Below are 19733 nucleotides of genomic sequence, written 5' to 3' on the forward strand. Positions count from 1 at the left end.
TTTTTTTTAAGCTCTGATGTCATACTGTGAGAATATGGTTGTACTCCTTTTGGACTTAAAAGGAGTATTTGTGTGGTACTTCTCCATATCAAATCTACAGGGACTTGCTAGTCAAAGTCAGCATCAGACTGGGAATTGCTCCACTGTGCTCAATTACATTAAGTAGGGATGCCGGTATTGTACAGATACTTTAGATATCCTTGCTTTTTACTGTTCTAGCTTTCAATTTTAATTTGGTAAATCCCATACCCACTTTGTCTGTTTCTCGCATTATATGTATATAGATTTGGGGTCTTGATGGGGTTTCCATCTTACTGAGAATACATGTTTTCTTATACCAGCTGATCATTAGCTTAAGTGTGTTCTTGTAGCAGACTAGAAATCTGCATAGCTGTAGTAAGTGCTAACTGCTGAAGTTAATCCTAAAGTAAAGCTTTAATTGGTTTGTAATTCCATTGAATTGGTTCTATGGTGCAGTGAAAGAATGAACTAAGTTCTGTTAATTGTGATGTAAAATGTTCATCTTGTTGGTAAGACAGTGGCTGAAGCTTGTAGGTGATATAATTTGCAGCAAGATTTGTCAGTACACTGCATTTTTGGAAATGGCTAACATCATTTGGCTCCCTAAAAAAATGCTTATGGACATCCAGGCTTTTCAAAAGGGTAGCTAAAATGAATTCAGTTATTTCAGTGTGTAATTGCTTCAGATGAGGTTTTGCAAGTTACTGAAACCATAGTATCTAAGTACAATAATTGGTAGTGTCAATCGTAAGGAACAAACCATTAGCATGACCAACTATCCCTGCCCCCCATCAGTTTTACTATTGTTCTGTAAGCTGTTAGATACATGAAGGGATTCCTCAGAAGTAGGGATTGGAGACCTCTAATGTTCTGCTCTGTGGTTCTTCAAAATAAAATTAGCGGTTCCTACATCAACAAGTTGGCAGCATGATATAGTACTTAAAGCTGGCATTTTATATGAATGCTTCCAGTAGAGCTAGAAGTTTTGGGGTGCCTTTGAATAAAATTTTACCTAGATTGCTTTCTTGAAAGGGAGAAAACTTCATTCCCTAGTATGTTTTCCCTATAATGTGTCCTGTTCTCACGTGTTCACTGCTGGTCTAGATGAATCATGCAGTATGGAAGAGTGGAAGTAAGTAAATGACTGTCTTGCATCAATGCATTGTTGGAGTTTGGTTGTTACTAAACTTTAACAGTCACACAGGAGGAGGCTTAAGGGTCTTGTTGCTCTTGATTGAGTTCTGCCTAACTCTTGGATAAGTGATTTAAAGATGTGTTATATATTAATGTCTTCACTGACAGTATATAATTTCTTAAATAATCTAATACTTTTTTTTATCAAACTTGCTTTTAGCAAAGAATGGCACAGGAAGTCTTGACTCACTTAAAAGAACACCCTGATGCGTGGACAAGAGTTGATACTATTTTGGAGTTCTCTCAGAACATGAATACCAAAGTAAGCAAATTAACTTTTATTTATTTGGTTTTCCTCTTTCTTCCATTCATAAACTTTGAGGAAGGTATCTCATTTTTAGCCATAGACTTTCTTGATTCAAACCACATTTTTTTATTGTCTTGTTCCCAAAGTTGGCTTTAAACAAGAACTGTAAATGGACAAAATATTTAAACCTCCTTTTACATTGACAAGAGTTTCTTTCTCCCTCCTGCCCTTTTTTTTTTATTTTAAAAGGAAGAACTAAATTGGAAATACGGGGGGTTTTTTTTCAAGGCACATACAAGCATAATGCCAGTTCCAAAGATTGGTGTGTGTCTGTATACATCTGAGTAATGAAAAGTCTCGTAGAGCCACATTTTGTCCTTGGGTAAGTGCTTGGCTGTTTTTGATCATGAGAGCCATGTGCACGTAACTGAGGAGAGAATTTGTCCCTAGGTGTATTAAAGACAAAATAGAAACCTTATTAGGCCAAGATTTTGAGCAATCAATGAAAGTTAAGCACCCCAAACTCTTCATAGTATGAGATTAGTCTTTACTAATATGCAGAACACATTTGCTTTGTACTGCTGTTTTAAATCTATCCATCATGGTAGAGACTAAAAGGGGCAGCATTCAGTTTTTTCTACAATTTTAAATGCTTTACCTAAGACTTCTGAAGTTTGAACTGAAAAGTTGATCGAAATGTGTTTTCACTGTCTTAAGTTTGATGATTATTATCTCAAATAACTGACATGCATGTTTTTCTGCTTGATACACACTGTGTTCGAACAGAAAATAATCGTGTTTGGATGATTTCTGAAATCAGGCGGTATTCATGAAACAGTTCCATTTTTTTCATTGCTTTCTGAAGTTTAGGGGAAAACAGTTTAAAGAACTTCCTCAAAGTGCTAACCTTTAAGTAACAGTGTTTGCCTGTTTGCTTGCCTGGTAAACTTTGCTTTTTATACTGACAGACATACTAATGTTTAAGTTGATTTATCAACAGTATTTTTAAAAACTCAAATTTGTCTTGTGAAAAATGAGATGATTAGAGGAACAGAAAGAAAGCAACAGGTAAAGAATTCTTCAATTTACATAAATTGCAAATTATTTGGTGCTAAATTTATGCACTATGACATTTGGCTTTTATGCAATCATATTTTTTCTTTAATTAAAGCTGTTAACACTACCTGATATTAATCATAATGTTCCATTATGTTGATTGCTTGTAATAGGAAGAAAAGGGGTGTCTTCCTGTGCAACTGACACAGCTAGGCTTTGACGGCAGGCCTCCACAAGGTCTACCCTTTTGATTCCCTTTAACTGAATTCTGTTCATCAATTGTTTTTGTTTCTTGGGAGGTGGGAGGGAAAGGGATTCGGTGCATAGAATAAGCAATAATAAGGGTACCATAGAAGTTTCTACCATAGGGATCATTTCATACTTCTTTTCAGTCTTTGCTGTTAACCTGTCCCCCATCTTCATAACTGGGCCATGAATTGCTATTAGACAATTAGAAATAAGCAAACCAAGAGCAAATGAATTTTGAAAGACTTCTATTTTAGGCGCAGTTTAAATGTGTTTGCATGTACTGTTGCAATAGTTGATTAAAAAGTACGCTTCTGATAGTTCAAATAGCAAAACTTGTAATTGGTGTCAGTGACTTTTTTGGGGGGGCTTGGTGTATCTTCTTATCAGGGAAATACCAAAAATTAGAACTGTCAAATCAAATGAAGCTTAAAAACAAAATAAAAAACCCAGAAAGCCCCTTGCAGAGTCTTCAGGCAGGCTGATGAAGCCTTCAAGCCTGGTATGGCAAGAAGGATGTGTAGGTGAAGTTTGCATACAGTGATTTTATTACTGCTGCCATTTTGTTTCATGTGTGAGTGTTAGGAAAAATTAATATTACTAATACTGCGGAAGAGATGAACAAGACACTAGCAGAGAGCAGAATTGAAGTCACATATGTACAAAGGAATAAGTAGAAACCTAGACAGCATGAACCGCTTCACAGTTTAAGGTAGATGAATCTGAATTAGATATTTGAGCAGATAAGGAGGGATAGGTGTGGCAGATTGCTAGCGGTGTTGGTCCTTTTCTTTGACTTGGAGAAAATCCTAAGTGGGGGAAAAAAAGACCATAAAGGTGAGGTCTGTCCTTAGCTTATGTCAGGATTTTCAGTTTGGTTTGGTCATCTAGTGCCTTTGTAAAATGAACCTAGACTTTTGCCCTTCTGGTCTTAGAAGCTAAATAAGTTGACTTGTGGATAAAAGTTTGGTAGCAAAACTGATGTTTTTGGTTAGCTGTTATCTGAAAGGGCTATTAATATTTGTGCCTGTAGAATCTAGAAATTTAACTAGAGTTTCGATATGCTTCAGGAAAGGTAGCACTGTCTGATATCAATGTTCATACTTTCAACATTCTTAGAAGCTTTTGTAAGTATGTTTTGTATTTTGAGCCTGGATCAGTTGCAGATGATGCCTACAAATCTACAGCAGTGGCTGAAATTGCTTCCTGTGAAGTGAAACATTTTGCTTAAGAACATTTTCATACCTTTTCCTATACGAACATTCCCTTGATTTCATTTAGCTTTTATGTTAAGTAATTAAGTAAATTTACAAATTAAAATCTAGTTGATAAATTTTTGCTGCTGACAACGAAGAAGAAAATACCCAGCCAACTTTCTGTTAATGCATAATTTTTCTTGGTACCCAAGATTTTGGAAGGTGACAGAATATTTTGTAAATGCAGGATATACATGTGAAGCTTGTGGGAACTTGGGTCAGATAAAGCAAAGGTTGTAGGTTATGTTAAGATGAGAACAGCAAAAATGGTATTTTAATACAATGTAGTTTGGGACAGTCTACATTGTGTTTTTTAATTAAACTGAAGTTTATATGATCCCTTTGGTTGAAATGCTAATGATCCTACTTTGTATAACAACTAACCATTTTAAAGAGGAACTCTTATTCTCAGCCAAACTTTTAACTGTGAAAACTTGAGTTTACCTTTCAGGCATTGATGTGTGTTGTGTTTTTTTTTTTTTTTTTTTTCCTCCCTTCTTCCTAATCCACTGCAGATAAAGTAAATGCAAAACTCCTTGTCCCCTTTTCTCTCCTGTCTATTCATGCTAATGGGGTTTTACATACTAAAGTTCTTCGATCGTATCATCACAAACTTCTTTCCCTGTTACTGTGAGTTGGCAGTAGGGACAAATGGGCAGAGAGACTGGCCTTACCAATTACTTGGCAAAAGTAACGGTTGTGGGTAAGAACATAGGAAGGAATTCCTGAAAGGTAAAAGGATTTCCAAGAGCTTATTCATGTTTTTATTATTCTTTGACTGAGCACAAAAGTTCATCTTTAAATAGTAGAAATAGCTGCCATATTGGGGTGGGCATTGAAAGTAAATAAACCTGTGGGTTGTCTTGCTGTTCCTAAAGTAACACACCAGTGAAGTTTGGGAAATAACTTTCTTTAGAAAGTGCAAGTGTCAGGACATGTGATGCTAAGACAAGATATTTTTTTTTCAGCTCTTAGAGGAACAATAGGAAGCTTGAGACCATCCAAGCTGCTAAATATTTTAGGAGCCTGGTTGTGTTAATACTTCAACATATGAGCAGTCATTTATGATGCAAATTCATATCTGGCTGCTACTTTCTCTTCTCCAGATAGCCAAAATTGTCTGCCAGAGGGCTTTTCTTTTTTTTTTTTTCTTTTTTTTCTTTTTCTCCCCCTCCCCTTACCCCCTCGCCCCCCCTCCTGGTGTGAGCATGATCAAACAGCAGGACTTAGTATAGCAAAGAATAAAACAAGAAAAAAAAAATGCATGAAACCTCAGTAAATGGGTGAATAGACATATATTTAATAAAATTGTTAGTTTAATAATCTTGAAGTCTTAGATGTTAAGTGTGAATGTCTGATTGAATGAGAGTCCTGAAGGTTAGTTAGTCCTACAGTAACGTACTCACATTTTGTTCTTCTCCAATTTCAGTATTATGGACTGCAAATCTTGGAAAACGTGATAAAAACAAGATGGAAGATCCTTCCAAGGAACCAGTGTGAAGGTAGGGAGGGATTTTTCTGTTTTCCTCTTACCTTTATGTATTAAGTGATATTTAGACTGTCAGTCCCCATTGTAAGTAATTTTCAGCTTCACATACAATTATGCTAGTAACTTTTTGTCATGTAGTAAGACCATCTGTGCTTTTCTGGATGATGAAACCATGTCTTTCTCTTTCGTGATAATGGTCTCAGTGGGGAGGTGAGCACCTGAAATTCTGTAAATGTCATGGGAAGGTAAAAGGTGTGACTGATAGTTTTGAAACATCATCACTTAAGTGTTGTACTGACTTACAGGCCAAACTTACCTGAAGAGGTCTAACCCTAGGCAGCTTCTGAGGTTAGCTCCTGTCTTTGATGTAGAGGTTTCAATTCTCTCTACTTGGCACAGGAGGCTCTCTTCAGCCTATCTGGGCTGTGTATGCAACCCCATCAGTACACGGTCATTTTTCTGGTGGACAATGTGGTCCATCTGGTAGCATGTGTAGATATATGTAACTTTTTTGAAATTGTAAGCAGTCATGATTATTTTAAAGTAGAAATACTAAGCAAATGCATAGTTTTACCTATTAATGGTCATTCATTCTTTTAGGCAGTGAGATACTATAAAGTCTGCTGTAGTTTGTATAAGCGTATATGCAGCTAGATAGCTGTAATTGGAAGTGCAGTGTAGGGCAAACCCCAGTCTTCTGTCATTGCAAGGAATCTGGAAGTCTTAAAATAAATGCTGTGTTTTGTTTTTATTTTTTTCCCCCTCCCTCCCTTATAGTTTGCAATGTGTGTTGAATTTTAGACATTAGCTGTAGTAAATGGAGGTGCCTCTGTGGTACAGGATTAGGGCTTGTTCATGTAGCTTTCTGTCAAGTCATGATAACTTGGACTTCAAAACATTAAGTACAATTACTTTTAAATTCTTGACATTGAATGTTGTCACCATTTTAGACTTGGCTTTTTACTAAAAGCTGGTTCTGGAACTCATTAAAGTTATTCCAAATTTCTGTGTTCTTCTATGACCTTTTGTTAATGCTAAGATGTGCTTTAAATTTTTACTGCCAGTGCTTTAGGTTCTGAAACTATATTGATTAAAATATAATTGTAAATGTTGGTGAAAACAAATATAGAGTGACACTTCTGCATTTTTCTGATGATTATTCTTCTCACCTTTCCTCCCATCCCTTCCAACTATGGGTTGACAGATAAAGTGTAGCTCTTCTTGAAAATGCAAGTAAGGTTTCACATTCATTCTGCTGTTGGAAACAGACTTGCAGGTATCTATGGAACAGCTTCAACTAAGGCTCAGACACAGCTATGTGCTTTTGAGAAACTAAGGGAGCACCCTGAAGTTAAGTCTTCTGTGTGCTCTTAATAAGATGTAAGCTGAGATACTCTAATTGTTACATTCCTGACTATGAGCACTTAGTTTCAGCATTTGGAAGTTGTTCTAAAGTCTTTTTGGCTGTGGGAGCAGAGCAGGAAGAAAGTAAGGAGTCAGTAATTTGAAGCAGTTACTCAGCTTACTACTGCCCACTGGTGAAGGGAGGCGTAGTAGAATGTGAGATGCCACAGAGGTAGACTTACTTGATAGTTTGGAACTGGACAAGTCCCAAATACAGACTATAACTCAGTAATTGTAAGTCCTAAAAAGACACACTCTTAATGCATAGAATAGTTGAGAAATAGTGGTGGTAGGATGAGGTGGCTGGCTGTGCTTTGGGTCATGTTATCTCATCTGTTCTTGAGATGCCAAGATAATACTGGATACATGGCTTAAATGAATTGTGGATCTGATATATTTGAGTTGGAATTTTAGATTTTTGTTACTTCACTGTTTGCAGGCATGGTAGTACTGTTTGACTGGTTCCTGTTACCTGAGAAGATGCAATGACTATAGCTTGATGCATTACAATGCAAAATAAAGTTACTGTCTGTAGTTGTGCAATCAACTTTAAGTATTCTGTTCTTATTTTTCCTGACTTTTGTACTTCTGAAGACTCCACAGCAAAAAAAAAATCCTTCATCCTAACAAATTTGTATCTTTTTAAATTTGTGTCAACCTTTTAAAATATTTTCCCTTTCACAGAGCCAAACTAAAATTGTGAAATTGGCTTTTATCCTCACATTTTGGGGGAATTAAGTTGGCTTTTACTTGTCTGGTTTCTGATGTACATCAATAGGAGAGGAACAAAATATTTTTAGTGTGTTGTGGCTTTTGATCCATCTTGGTCTCAATGGTGTAGGAGGGAGAATCAGTATTTCATCTTGAGACCAGTTTCACCTGGTCTGTGGTGGTGGTTGGTTTTTTATTTTTTTGGCTGATGATACTGGCTGGAACAAAAGAACTGCTCCAGAGCTCACACAGATGGTTTGATTACCTGGGAGATAATAAGACTGGTTAAATTGAGTTTTCCTTGATTCGGACTCTGGTCATTCCTTTAATTGACAGGATTTTCCTGTTTGAAGTGTAACTAGTAAAATATGGGTGCAGCAAACTGAAACTCAATGTAACAAAGTAATGCTTAGTGACAAAGCAATTTGTGCAGGTTATAAATCAGTTAATTTTACCTTATGTCTTACTTTATAAAACTTAACATGTCTAATTTGATTTGTGTAGTAAATACAATAGCAGTGCTTAAGATCTGAATTGAGCTGTTGGTGAATTGAGCTGTTGTTGAACTTTTTCAAGTTTTTGAAACAACCTCCCTGAATATTCTTGCAGAAATAAGATGTCATTAATTACATAGCCTGAACCGTAACCTTTTTTTGAGGGTTCCGTGCCCTTCCCCCCCACCCCCAGCTGTATGTCAAGTTGTACATCAGAATGACTGGTTGGGCCTTGAGGTTAGCCAGGGTTTTATTATTACTTCTGTCTGAATGCTGGGAGGGTTTTAACTTCCAGCCTGGAGTTGCAAATGCAAGTAGGAAAATGTTTTCTTCAGATGTGTTCTTTAGACTTCAAACTCCATTTTTAAGTTTGCTTTTATTTTAAAATAGCTTTTAGTCTTGAGCTCTTCTGGCCCTGGTACCTTTTAACTTGCAAAAAGTTTTTTGGTTCCTCAGGTGTCATTGATTTTGAAGGTTGAGGATTGTAAGCACTTTTGGAGGGTTCATCTGTATCTTCCCATAATGCTAAAACAGGAATTGGGAAAAGCAATCAATTTACATTTCTGAAATACTTATGTGATTACTCTGCTTTTTCTTGTTCTTGATTTTTTTTTTTTTTTTTTTTGGTTGGTTGCTTTTGGAGTTAGTAGTTTGAACCAATTGGTTATTTAGACAAAAGTGGAATTTATGGGGCACAGAACTGGTAAAATTCAGTTAAATCAGATGCCTGGCTTGCATGTTCAGCCTTGACACATGTTTAGTTACAGAGCATAGCAATGGGTTAGACTTACTCTTTATAGTGTGTTTAGTCCTTAAGAGAATGCTTTGGATTGCTCTTACATGTATACAAATGATGTAATATGGTTTTCATTCAAACCTTACTGCGACTGCTTTAGTGAAAGGTGGATGGCATATTCCAGAACATCCTATACAGTGGTGAACTTGGCTTATTTCCAGAGTATTGTACTATCATTCTCAAGTAAAATTTCTCAGTTTATTGAGGTGATACTAAATTGCTTTAAACTCTTGATAATCTGTAGAGTTGATTGTTTAATAATACTTATAAAGGATGTAATTTGATTAAAGTGCTATGGTCTCAATAGGATTTTCTCTTACAGTGTGAAAACCTGCCTAGAAAAAAAAGGCTTCTTGGTCTTCCAGTTCAGTGATACGTTTCATTAATCCTGCAATATGAAATGAAATTCTGTTCCTGTGAACGGAGCGAGCTTGTCTGAGTTGGAATGGATAAGCACTTCTTCATTATGAAACCTGAATTGCTTGTACAACTTTTCTCATTTTGAAATTGAAGAAAAAAGTGAAGTGTTCAGAGAGAGATGTAGTTTAGTGGCTCACAGGAAGGTCCTGGAGTTAAGTATAAAACTTTTGATGTAGTGGAAGCTGCTGTAGAAGAGATTTTTCTGTGGAGTGATTAGATATTTTAATGCAAATTTCTGGCCTGCTTCATGAAGAGATGTTTTTGATTCTCTGTAATGAAGGGGCAATGAGTTACGTGGCACTTTGGGGTGGGGGGGAGAGACAAGCTCCATACCCTTTTTAAGAATTTCCATGATTCCCCCCCCCCCCGTTGAAAAGCAAATAGATATTTGATTGATTGGGTTCACCACTAATGGGGAAAGGTGATTTGTGGGGCAATATTGGAAAGAATTGTTTCGTAAGGCTAAAAATAAGATTGTATTTTGACCACATTTTGGGACTATTTAAACAGTTTAATGTAAGCATGTATGCATACAAACATGCCTAGAGGGGACAAGTCAGCTTTAGGATTTGAATTTCTAATTTTGATTGCAAAGTAATGTTAATTTGCTGAGTTACATTGTTGACCTGCTGCATTTATGCCTCTTATTCTTTAATAATAGCATAGAATTTGTTAATTTTAGTGAACTAGTGCAAACTCACATCTGCAGCACCAGCTAGAATAATTCTCAACACTTGTTAAATGTTTGTGCTCTGGAACTGCATAAAAAGATGTGCTGGTATGTCTTAAGTACAAGAAGTGGTTTTGTCTACAGGTATGCCCTTGCTGACTGTGTGTGTTAATGGTAACATGCTGTATTTGGTCAGGATAGGAGCTCTTCTGAGCTCAGGTTACACAGAGATGTAACCTAGATGAGATGTAATGGCTTCTAAAAGCACATCCAAAGATTAAACTGTAGGATATTTCACACTTCTCGAGTTTAGACTGCAGAATTTGGAGTTGCAAATATATCCAATAAAGTAGGATAATGTGATGTTCCTCACTGTCCCAATTCAGCTCTAACCATTGCATAGCTTGGGTCACCTGTGAAAATACTTTTCTTCCAGAGAGTTTTAATTTTACTGTATGTTTGCCTGTCAGAGGAGCAACTTTCACATAAGGACTACAATATCTATTGTTCATCCAGAAACTTTCAAAGAGGCCTTGAATTAATGTCCTTGCTCTATCCTCTTTTTTTTTTTGTACTTTGTACAAAAGTACTTCTTGTACTTCGCTTACCAGAAAGTGCTAACAGTGGCACTAGTCCAGGCCTTCTGACAGTGATGATGTCCAGCCTTTCTGATAATTAGAACATTTTGATGTTGCAGCTAGTTTGATCTACTACTGAACTGCTGTGGATAAAGGTGTTCCTTACCTGTGCAGTTTTTGATGTCTTTGAGCCAGGACTGGTGCTTCTCTGGCCGTTTAGTGAACTGGTTCAGGGAGCTAAGCTGGCAGAAGATAGTTTCAAAACAGTTTTAAAACTACTGAACTTTTTTGGTAACTATTTTTCTACTAGTTAGTTCACCCTCTGAACAAGTTCTTGAGCAGGTGCTAGGACTGCCAGTGCTGTCTCAATGAAAGCTTTGGAATGAAAAACAGGATCGGCTCCCCTTGGTCGCAATTTGTCATGAGATCAGTGTAGTTGTCATGTCAGATGGTCCTTGAAGAATGTTACCTGTGTCCTGAGTATTGTGGTTGGTGGGGTTTTTTTGTTTTGTTGAAGGTCTGTTTTCTAGGAATGTCTGTCCCTTCCTGTTTGGCTCAGTGAAGGGTCTGAACTTTGCAGTTGTGTTGTTGCCATCTTCAAGACTTGTTCAGCTGCTTCTGTGATTGAAGGAGACCTTCTAGGCAGTAGTTGTGTGGCTTGTGCGTGTCCTGTGTATGCCTCCTTAAATTAACACTTCCATTTAAGTTCTTAAAACATGCTGATTTTAGCAAACCCAGTGGACTACTACACCTGGAACACTTTCTTGGATGTGTTCTGCTGAAAAATGGTAATTAGCCTATGTGTTGATTTTTGTCAGAGTATAAAGTTGAAATATCTTTGTTCTACTGAGAATTATCTTTCCTATGGAATGAGCTATTAAGTACGGAGCAGAAACCACAATACTTCAGTTTAAAAAAAAAAAAAAAAAAGTAGAAAAATGTCATTTAAGCCAAAAAAAGCATTAGAGAATTGGATAGCTGCTGCTTTTAAGGGATTAAGAATATGACTTTGTTCACTGGATGGAAGACTTCAGAAGCCTGCAACATGACATGTGAAAACTAGCAAACTTTTTAGGTTGTCTTTTGAGCTGTGGTCATGGGGTTTTTTAACCTTTTTTTATTTTTTTCCTCTTCTTCAATGGAGAAGCTTTGGAGCAGAGCAGCTGTTTTCATCTGCTGATCTCAAGGCCAGATCGATGGTAGCATAGCATTCAAGTTGTAACTAAATAGCATAATACCATTGATGCAGCAAGATGGAAAATACATAGCTTTGGAGTTGGAAGTCTAAGAACAATACTCACTTTCTAATTCCTTTTTTGAAATGCGAAGAGTTGCAACAGTAGGCTTCCCTTAGTGGTTTGGCAGACAGTTGTAATAGTTTAGTTTCTGGCACTGCAAACCTATTTCTATACTATTTTGGGTGCTTTCATATCTCATTTGTGAATTACTGTAATGCTTCAGCAAAGTGTGTGTTTTTTAGCTTTAAAATACTAGGAGAGGCCTATGATGTCAGACTAATGCTAGTGCTTGCTAATAACTCTTACCCAGTGACTGATAGTGATACTTATTTTGTTAATGAACATTCTTCTGGAGTAGTGTGGATTGATCCCAGTTGATAATGAATAGTTTCATTTGTAATTGGAACTACCTGTAGGACAGCTCCTGTCTAGTATGTATCTAATGGCTCAAAGTCTAGACCTAGTTTTTCTAGATTTCATGAGAATGCAATTACCAAACTGTTTCTTTTAATCCTGTTGCTCAGGCCTGAAATGCAAAAAAATTACTAATTCTGGTAAAGTCTTAGAAACGCTTTAAAATTTAGAATAGTGGCTGGGGTAAATGAACTATCTTCCACATAAGGCATTCTTCTCGGTGAAGCTTTTTCTAAAATCTTCAATGTGTTTCGTCTGCATGAGTCAGTTGACTTTTTGCTGAAGAAACGATTGAAACCAGATTTTGGGTTAATGAAGTTGAATAGCAAAACATACACCTATTCTAAAAGTTCCCTATGACAAGAAGACGCTTGCCCAGTTTCAAATGTTTAATCCCTGCTGTGCTCAGTTTGATTATTATGTCAAAGCTATGTTGAAGTAGAACTATTACTAAATGTTCATCTAGTTCATGACTCCAGATCCTCTGTGCATGCCTTTTCTTGGGAGTCAGATGTTTTTGTACAGAATGTTTTTAGATATGTATATTGTGATGAAAAGTCACTTGGAAAGCCATTGTCTCCATGTCTTCAGTAATTGATAGGTTAACGGTGAGGAGGGAGCTGAGGATTAGGTAGAAAAAGGAAACTTTAGGTAGTATGGCTTCCTATAGTGTTACAGGGGTTTTTTGTGGTGAAGCTGAAAACTGTGAAGTAGTTTAAAAACATTTGTAGAAGCAGCAAAACAAAACAAGTGATTTAAATATAGTCTGTGCCCCTGGTTGACAAATTGTTAATTTAAGCAAAAAAAAAAAAAAAAAAAAGGCCCAAAAGCAATAAACTAGAATTTATTAAGAGTTTTGTAATCCATAGCATCCATGTGTGCTATAAAAGCACAGCAGTCCAAATCGTACTTTATTGGTGAATAAAGTTTTAAGTTTCGGTCTTGTAAGATTGTGCAGGAAAAACTTTGCTAAGCTCTGGCATGGTGTTTCACTTTCAAATGCTGTGCATAGGAATTCCTGTGTTTAAAATGGATCGCCTGAGTAAACTGGAGCATCTCTAAACTTTTACATACAGTGAAGGTGGTGTATCAAAGTTTTCCATGCAATTCTAGCTGACTTGGCATTAAAACTGGAGTCATGCGTAGAAAGCTCTATTTATTCTTGGAGTTCACTTTTTCTTAATAAAACATTAATCAGAGAAGATGGAGGACTCTTGTATTTTGTCTTGCCATTGTAAATATTCAGTTGAGGCAGTAAGAATATACCTGCCAACTTTGGAGTTGTTAGGTATGATCTGAAAATGCATAAAGGGTAGAAACACATTTCACTGAGGGAGCTCTACAGCAGCATTTCTAAGTACCTGTTGCAATATATGTCAGGGTCTGGACAGTGCTGGATGTCATCTTTCCATCTTCAGCCTAATAGTGTTGTGCAGTGCTACCAATGCAATGTTTCTCAATTTCTTGCAGCCTTTAGGGAGCTGATAGATTGAGCTGGTGCAAATTACTACAAGTACACTCTAATCCTTAGTCTGTTTGCATTTTTGTTTTATTGAAATAGCTTAAGCGTAAAGCTATTTTGTATATGTGAAATACCCTCTTGCAGAATTGATACAAAGGTGGATTTTTTCTGTATAGCGCACAAGTCAAGAGGGAAGCTCACTGACACATGTGCGCATGTTCCTTAGAGGTGTTTCTTTTTAAAAACATGAAGAATTTGAACTCAAAAGTATTTATTGCTACATTTGTGATATCTGGCATAGTTGAAAATAAATTCCTGACTCTTCTGCAGGTATTAAAAAATATGTTGTCGGCCTAATTATCAAGACCTCATCTGATCCAACATGTGTAGAAGTAAGTGAATTCTTTTCAGGGGAGGAAGAGGGAGGGGAATATTATGCATAACCTGACTCTTCTCCTCTCTTTTTTTTTCTCTTCTCCAGAAAGAGAAAGTGTATATTGGGAAACTGAATATGATTCTTGTTCAGGTAAGCTAGAGCTCATAAAGTTTTAAATCTTATTATAGTGTCTTTGGCTTTGCATATGTGTCTAACATATGGTGCTTCACTTTTCAGATACTGAAACAGGAATGGCCAAAGCACTGGCCAACTTTTATAAGCGATATTGTGGGCGCAAGCAGGACTAGTGAAAGCCTCTGTCAGAACAATATGGTGATCCTTAAACTACTGAGTGAAGAAGTGTTTGATTTTTCCAGTGGCCAGATTACTCAAGTAAAAGCTAAGCATTTGAAAGACAGGCAAGTATATATATTTAAATCTTTATAAATAGGGTAGACTTTGTGCTTGCTGCTAAATAGTTGCTCTTACTTTGAGCTTTTGAGTGAACACCTACAGCTGTCTGATTTGATTTCTGAGACTGAGTGGGTTACTGACTTTTCTTTAAAGCAGTACTGTTAGGTGATAACAAACTTGCTTTGTACATACAGATATTTCTACCTTATTGCAAGTAGCATCTGCTGACTGATGATTCCTACACTTTTAACAGAGCATTCAGGATTGCTTCTATTTCTAATCTAGAATTTGCAGGCACAGGCTTCAAGCTACTTCAAAATACGCATTACTACCATGAAAATGGGTAAAAAGCCAGGTGGCTTGTGAATGCCCCCATGGACATAGGTCTTCAGGACATGTTCTATAGGCATAGATGTTTTGATTAAAGTAGATAGGATTGTATATGGAATGTGGAAATGCTTAATTTTTTTATTTGTTTTTTTTTACAGCATGTGCAATGAATTCTCTCAGATATTTCAACTCTGTCAGTTTGTGATGGTAAGTTTTATTTCTTTAATCATGTTTTTAAAAATTCTCCCCAGTGTGTCTAACAATGTCGTAAACACTAATGGTCCTTTACAGGAAAACTCCCAAAATGCTCCCTTAGTTCATGCAACTTTGGAAACTTTGCTACGATTTCTGAACTGGATTCCCCTGGGATATATATTTGAGACCAAGTTAATCAGCACACTAATATACAAGGTACTCATGCAAAAATTGATGGCTCTTAAATTTAAATATAAGTTGCAGAAAAGCTTAGTGTGCAACGCTCTTGTAATACTCTTTTTATTTTTTTTCTTCTCAATAGTTCTTAAATGTTCCCATGTTTCGAAATGTCTCTTTGAAGTGCCTCACAGAGATTGCAGGTGTCAGTGTAAGCCAGTATGAAGAACAGTTTGTAACACTTTTTACACTGACCATGATGCAGTTAAAACAGGTAATGTTTTTTATAATCTGTCTCTTCTGACAGTTTCATTTTGCAGAATCAGTTTCTGTAGAACCTAGTTCAGTTTACAAATTTATATTCATTATAGAGCTCTTAATAGGACAAATACTGTTCTTCAGTGGTATTTATGGCTTTATCAGAAGATGCTAAGTGTATTTTTCTGACTCTAGATTACAGCTGTATTTCTGTTGCATTGATTTGTTTTCTTTAATTTGAGAGGTGTTTTGAGCACTCAGGTTGTCTGATGTGGAAAGTTGAGAGAGATGCAACAAAATGTGTACCGCATGACTCGTAAGACCTAAGCTGACCTAACTTGTGCAAGTTAGTATTTAATTTTTGAAACTGATAGAAAGGTTTGTCTCATAAAGCCCTGCTTTAAATTTATGTGCTTTGATTCTCCTCTGAACAGTTCAGATTCAGGTACATGAGTTTGTAGCTTTCCTCATTGTATTTGCATCTTAAGTGGACAGTTGAAGGTTTTTTGACAGCTTTTTCCTCTGTTTGCAATGTTGGTCCATCTTGGAGGTTCTTTAGGACAGGCATGCTTCTTCTAACGCCCTCTTCTCCCCTCATCTTCATTGGAGCTGTAGGATTTTTATTTAGTTGTAGTTAAATATAAAGGCAGATTTTTGCACACACCAAAGTTATTTTGTGTAGCTGAACGTTACTTCCTCAGTTTTTAGAGATGATGCTCTTGATTCTAACTGCCAATACATCTGGCCTAAGTTTTCCCTCAAAACATCAGTTGAATGCCAGGTTGGGTATTTGACATGTTTTGTAACTTGCAGGTTTTTAGCGTGACTGTTGCATATGAATTTGATGCAAAATGTTGCATGTATTGCAAATATTTGACACTCTTAACTTTGTAAAATGAAATTGGTAAACAATCAAAACCACGCAAAACCTGGCAGCAGCAACAGTGTTAAAACTTTATTCTCTCTGTTCTATAGCTTATTAGTTTTGACATTAAAGAATGTAGTTCACTACTTGATGACAATGTTGAAAATGTTTTATGTGTATAATGATAGAATTTAAAAGCCAGTGCATCTCTTAAGAGGTGCCAGAGATCTCAACAATATTACTGAAAAACATGTTCCACTGTCCTTCAGAGTTGTCCTTGCTAATTTCTAAATATTATGGAGGATGTCTTTCATGTTATTTTAACATGATGATGTAATGTTTTGAAACTTAATGTTACTAGGGACAGGTAACAAACACATTTTTGGAACATATTTGCCTGATGCCAATTGGAAATGTCTGTGGTAGAGTAGCTACTTTACTTGCTTACAGCTGCTGTTACAAGAGGTGGAAAAAGGTTTAGTTTATCAGAACTTTTGTATCTGTTTGCATTTTCACGTTACTGTCCATCTTGGGATCAAGCAAGAAATAAAGGAGCTGTTAAGACTTTTTTGTAAGAAAGGTCTGTAAAGAGGGCATACCATGAAAAGCAGAAGGGCTTTTTTGCCAAAAGAGCAAAATATTTGTTAATATACAGTAGTAGTACTTCTGTATAAAAAGGGAAATTCTTTATTATGTCTGTGTTCTTTTTATTAGATGCTTCCTTTAAATACCAATATCCGACTTGCGTACTCAAATGGAAAAGATGATGAACAGAACTTCATTCAGAATCTCAGTTTGTTTCTCTGCACGTTCCTCAAGGAACATGGCCAACTTATAGAAAAAAGATTAAATCTGAGGGAAACATTAATGGAGGTAAGTTGCTCAGTTTATCCAGTTTAAAAATGTAGCAAGTGTATTCTCATACTCAAAGGGTGTGATATTAATACAATCCCTAGATCATTGTACTTAAAGTGGGTAAGAGAAAAAAATAAATCCTATTTCCTTCACATAATTAATAATCACATGAATACAAAAAACATTTCAAAATTTTTGTTTCCTAGTATGCTTCAATGGCATTTTATTTTCAGTGATCCTACACTAATACAGTGTCTGAAGACATAAGTCTCTGTCTCCCTCTTCTTCCTCGTTCGTCCTTGAAAGTGTTATACTGCTTTAAAATAAATTCATATATTCTTTTTCCATGGGTCTTTACATACTGTATTTTCTGTTTAGCGCTCATATAGAGAAGGTGTTGCTATGACTTTGATCAGTCTGTGTGAAGCAGCTCAGTTATATTTTTATTCAGCATCCAAAGCTGGTTTCTAGGGTACAGTGCATGTTGTAGTTCAGCGCTTCCATCCTGGTGTAGCTTCTTGCCTAATTTGCCATTTCCCAAAGTTTAACTGAAAGGCTTTAAATAGAATCCTCAAGGACGATACTCTGTTTCTATGTAATAAAGCCCATTTATGCTGGTAATGCTTAATGGCAGAGCTCTACCAAATGACTATGTGACTATGCATGCTTTATTGTAGTTTTACTGGTCTTGGAGGACGACCTACGGGCCTCAATTATCAGCGACCTTACAGCCATTGCTGAGAAAAAGATTTACAGTTGTCCTCCCCCTCTGCTTGTTCCCTTTGTTTCTTGGAGACTGCTGCATTCTTTTCGATTTTGACAGTAAAGTGCAACTTCACTGTCAAAATCACTGGGATCTGTAGAAATTATTTGAAATTCAGCTAAGAAGGAAGGGTTGGAAAAGCTTAAATTCTAGATGATTACTGAACACGCAAGGTACTATCTTATACTGTAGTGGGGCTAGATCACAAAATTGGGGGTTTTCAGTTGTGTTTTTTAATTTTGAATAAAAATTTTGCTGAGGGTGAGCTGTTCTGTGGTGACTTTTTTGCTAGCTCCCTTTCACTGCTGAGCTCCAAGGGGATGAAACTGGCTCCATAGCCCCTTGAAGCACCACTTTCTGTGCCCAGAATCAAGCCCTGTGCAGGTATGGAGGTGATAGGGTGAGGAACTGCCCTGAGACAGAGGTGGAAAATCAGTACCACAGTTTAAACCTGGAGACCAGGTTCCATTGGGAGGGTGAAGTGCATCTTGCAGGTGGATTAGCTGTAATCTAATGTGTCCATCTGAATTCTAGACCGTTTTCCAGCTAGTATTCTCAACACATTTCTTCTGGAGATAGCCCTCTACAAAAAAAATTTATATTAATAAGTTGGTTGCAAGTACCAAATTGTAGCTCATTTAGAAGATGGACTAAGAGGAGTATCACTTCTTTATTTTAAAAAAAACAACTGTCAACAGTGCCCAAATAATTCCTGAACTTGCAAGTTGTAAGCTTTCAAAATAACCATGAATCAGGGGAGCGCACCTCAAGTTTCTGCCTATGTTGAGGCTTTATTAGGGAGACCTGTGTAAAAGGCTGAAGCTGTTGCATGTCCTGTGCAATTGTGTGTAAGTTGGAGTGCAGTTTTTAGGTATTGGCCTCCTCTCTTGTCCAGTGTGAATAACTATGTTAAATTCTTTAAAACTGACATCTACAACTCAATTCTGAACAACTTTGAGTGTTGTATAATATGTTGAAATGTTTCACAAAGTTCTTAGGCTGGCCTAAAGTGGTTGCAAATTTCACTTTTGTAAGTTGCAGTGTAATAGAATGTTGTAACATGGTTAATTTAAAAAGTTCTATGTCATTCTAACCTGTTTATTCCTGCATTTTGGATGTATCGGATCTTCTGAAATGGTTGCACAGATTCATTGGAGCAGTGTAGACTAGTGAAAGAAGCTACAGAAATTATTCCAAGTGAAATTACCACGAAAAAATGATGTGTGTAAGGCTAATGTATAGTTGTTTTGAATCCCTCTTTTGACGTAGATACAGATGCTGAATCAGGTCTTTACCATCTAAAATGCTGTGAGTACTACCTAAGCTATGAAAATGTCTTCAGATTTCATTGTTTCATTCTGTTCACTGGTGGGCTATTGCTTTGATATCTTTCACCAGAGGACTGAAAACATAAGCTAGGCAAAAAATGTTTGGGTATGTAGTTCTAATTTTTATGGTTGGTATCTCAGTCTGTCAGAATTGCATCAGTGGCCTTCCCTTCTCAGTCTGCTGTGGCTGTTCTGTCAGCAAAAAAATGGAAAATGTTCTGGTAGATGGCTTCTGTGGAAAGCAAGCGAGCAGTATGGCTTTGATGGTTGCCTTCAGTTCTTCAGGGTATAAAGATCCAGGACAAAGTAGTGTCTTGAGAACATCAGTCATTGAAACTAGCTGTTGAGGGTTTTCGAGGCTCTAAAACAAAATGCCTTGCAGATGCTCCAGAGGCTGTGAGTTTGATAATTTACAAATAGGCTGATTTGGCTATGGTATTTTTTAAGATGTCTTTAGGCTACTTCTAGATTTAAGA

General features: G+C 36.6%; 1 protein-coding gene across 8 annotated transcripts in view; it reads left to right on the top strand.

Annotated features, from left to right (window-relative positions):
* The window catches only part of XPO1 (exportin 1), a 40713-nt gene that overhangs the window by 7297 nt on the left and 13683 nt on the right, over positions 1-19733 (top strand). For 6 of the 8 annotated variants that reach the window (XM_030022516.2, XM_030022514.2, XM_030022513.2 and 3 more), the window contains 9 exons: positions 1376-1477; positions 5450-5522; positions 14027-14088; positions 14178-14222; positions 14310-14491; positions 14975-15023; positions 15108-15227; positions 15334-15462; positions 17026-17184. In XM_030022516.2, the coding sequence (XP_029878376.1) occupies positions 1376-1477; positions 5450-5522; positions 14027-14088; positions 14178-14222; positions 14310-14491; positions 14975-15023; positions 15108-15227; positions 15334-15462; positions 17026-17184 (921 nt within the window). Of the gene's footprint in view, positions 1-1373; positions 1478-1750; positions 1845-2691; positions 2756-5449; positions 5523-14026; positions 14089-14177; positions 14223-14309; positions 14492-14974; positions 15024-15107; positions 15228-15333; positions 15463-17025; positions 17185-19733 lie in introns of those variants that run through there. The other 2 variants (XM_041125315.1, XM_041125314.1) reach the window with 2 other exon arrangements.

Source organism: Aquila chrysaetos, chromosome 8, assembly GCF_900496995.4.
Source record: "Aquila chrysaetos chrysaetos chromosome 8, bAquChr1.4, whole genome shotgun sequence".
Lineage (NCBI taxonomy): Eukaryota > Metazoa > Chordata > Aves > Accipitriformes > Accipitridae > Aquila > Aquila chrysaetos.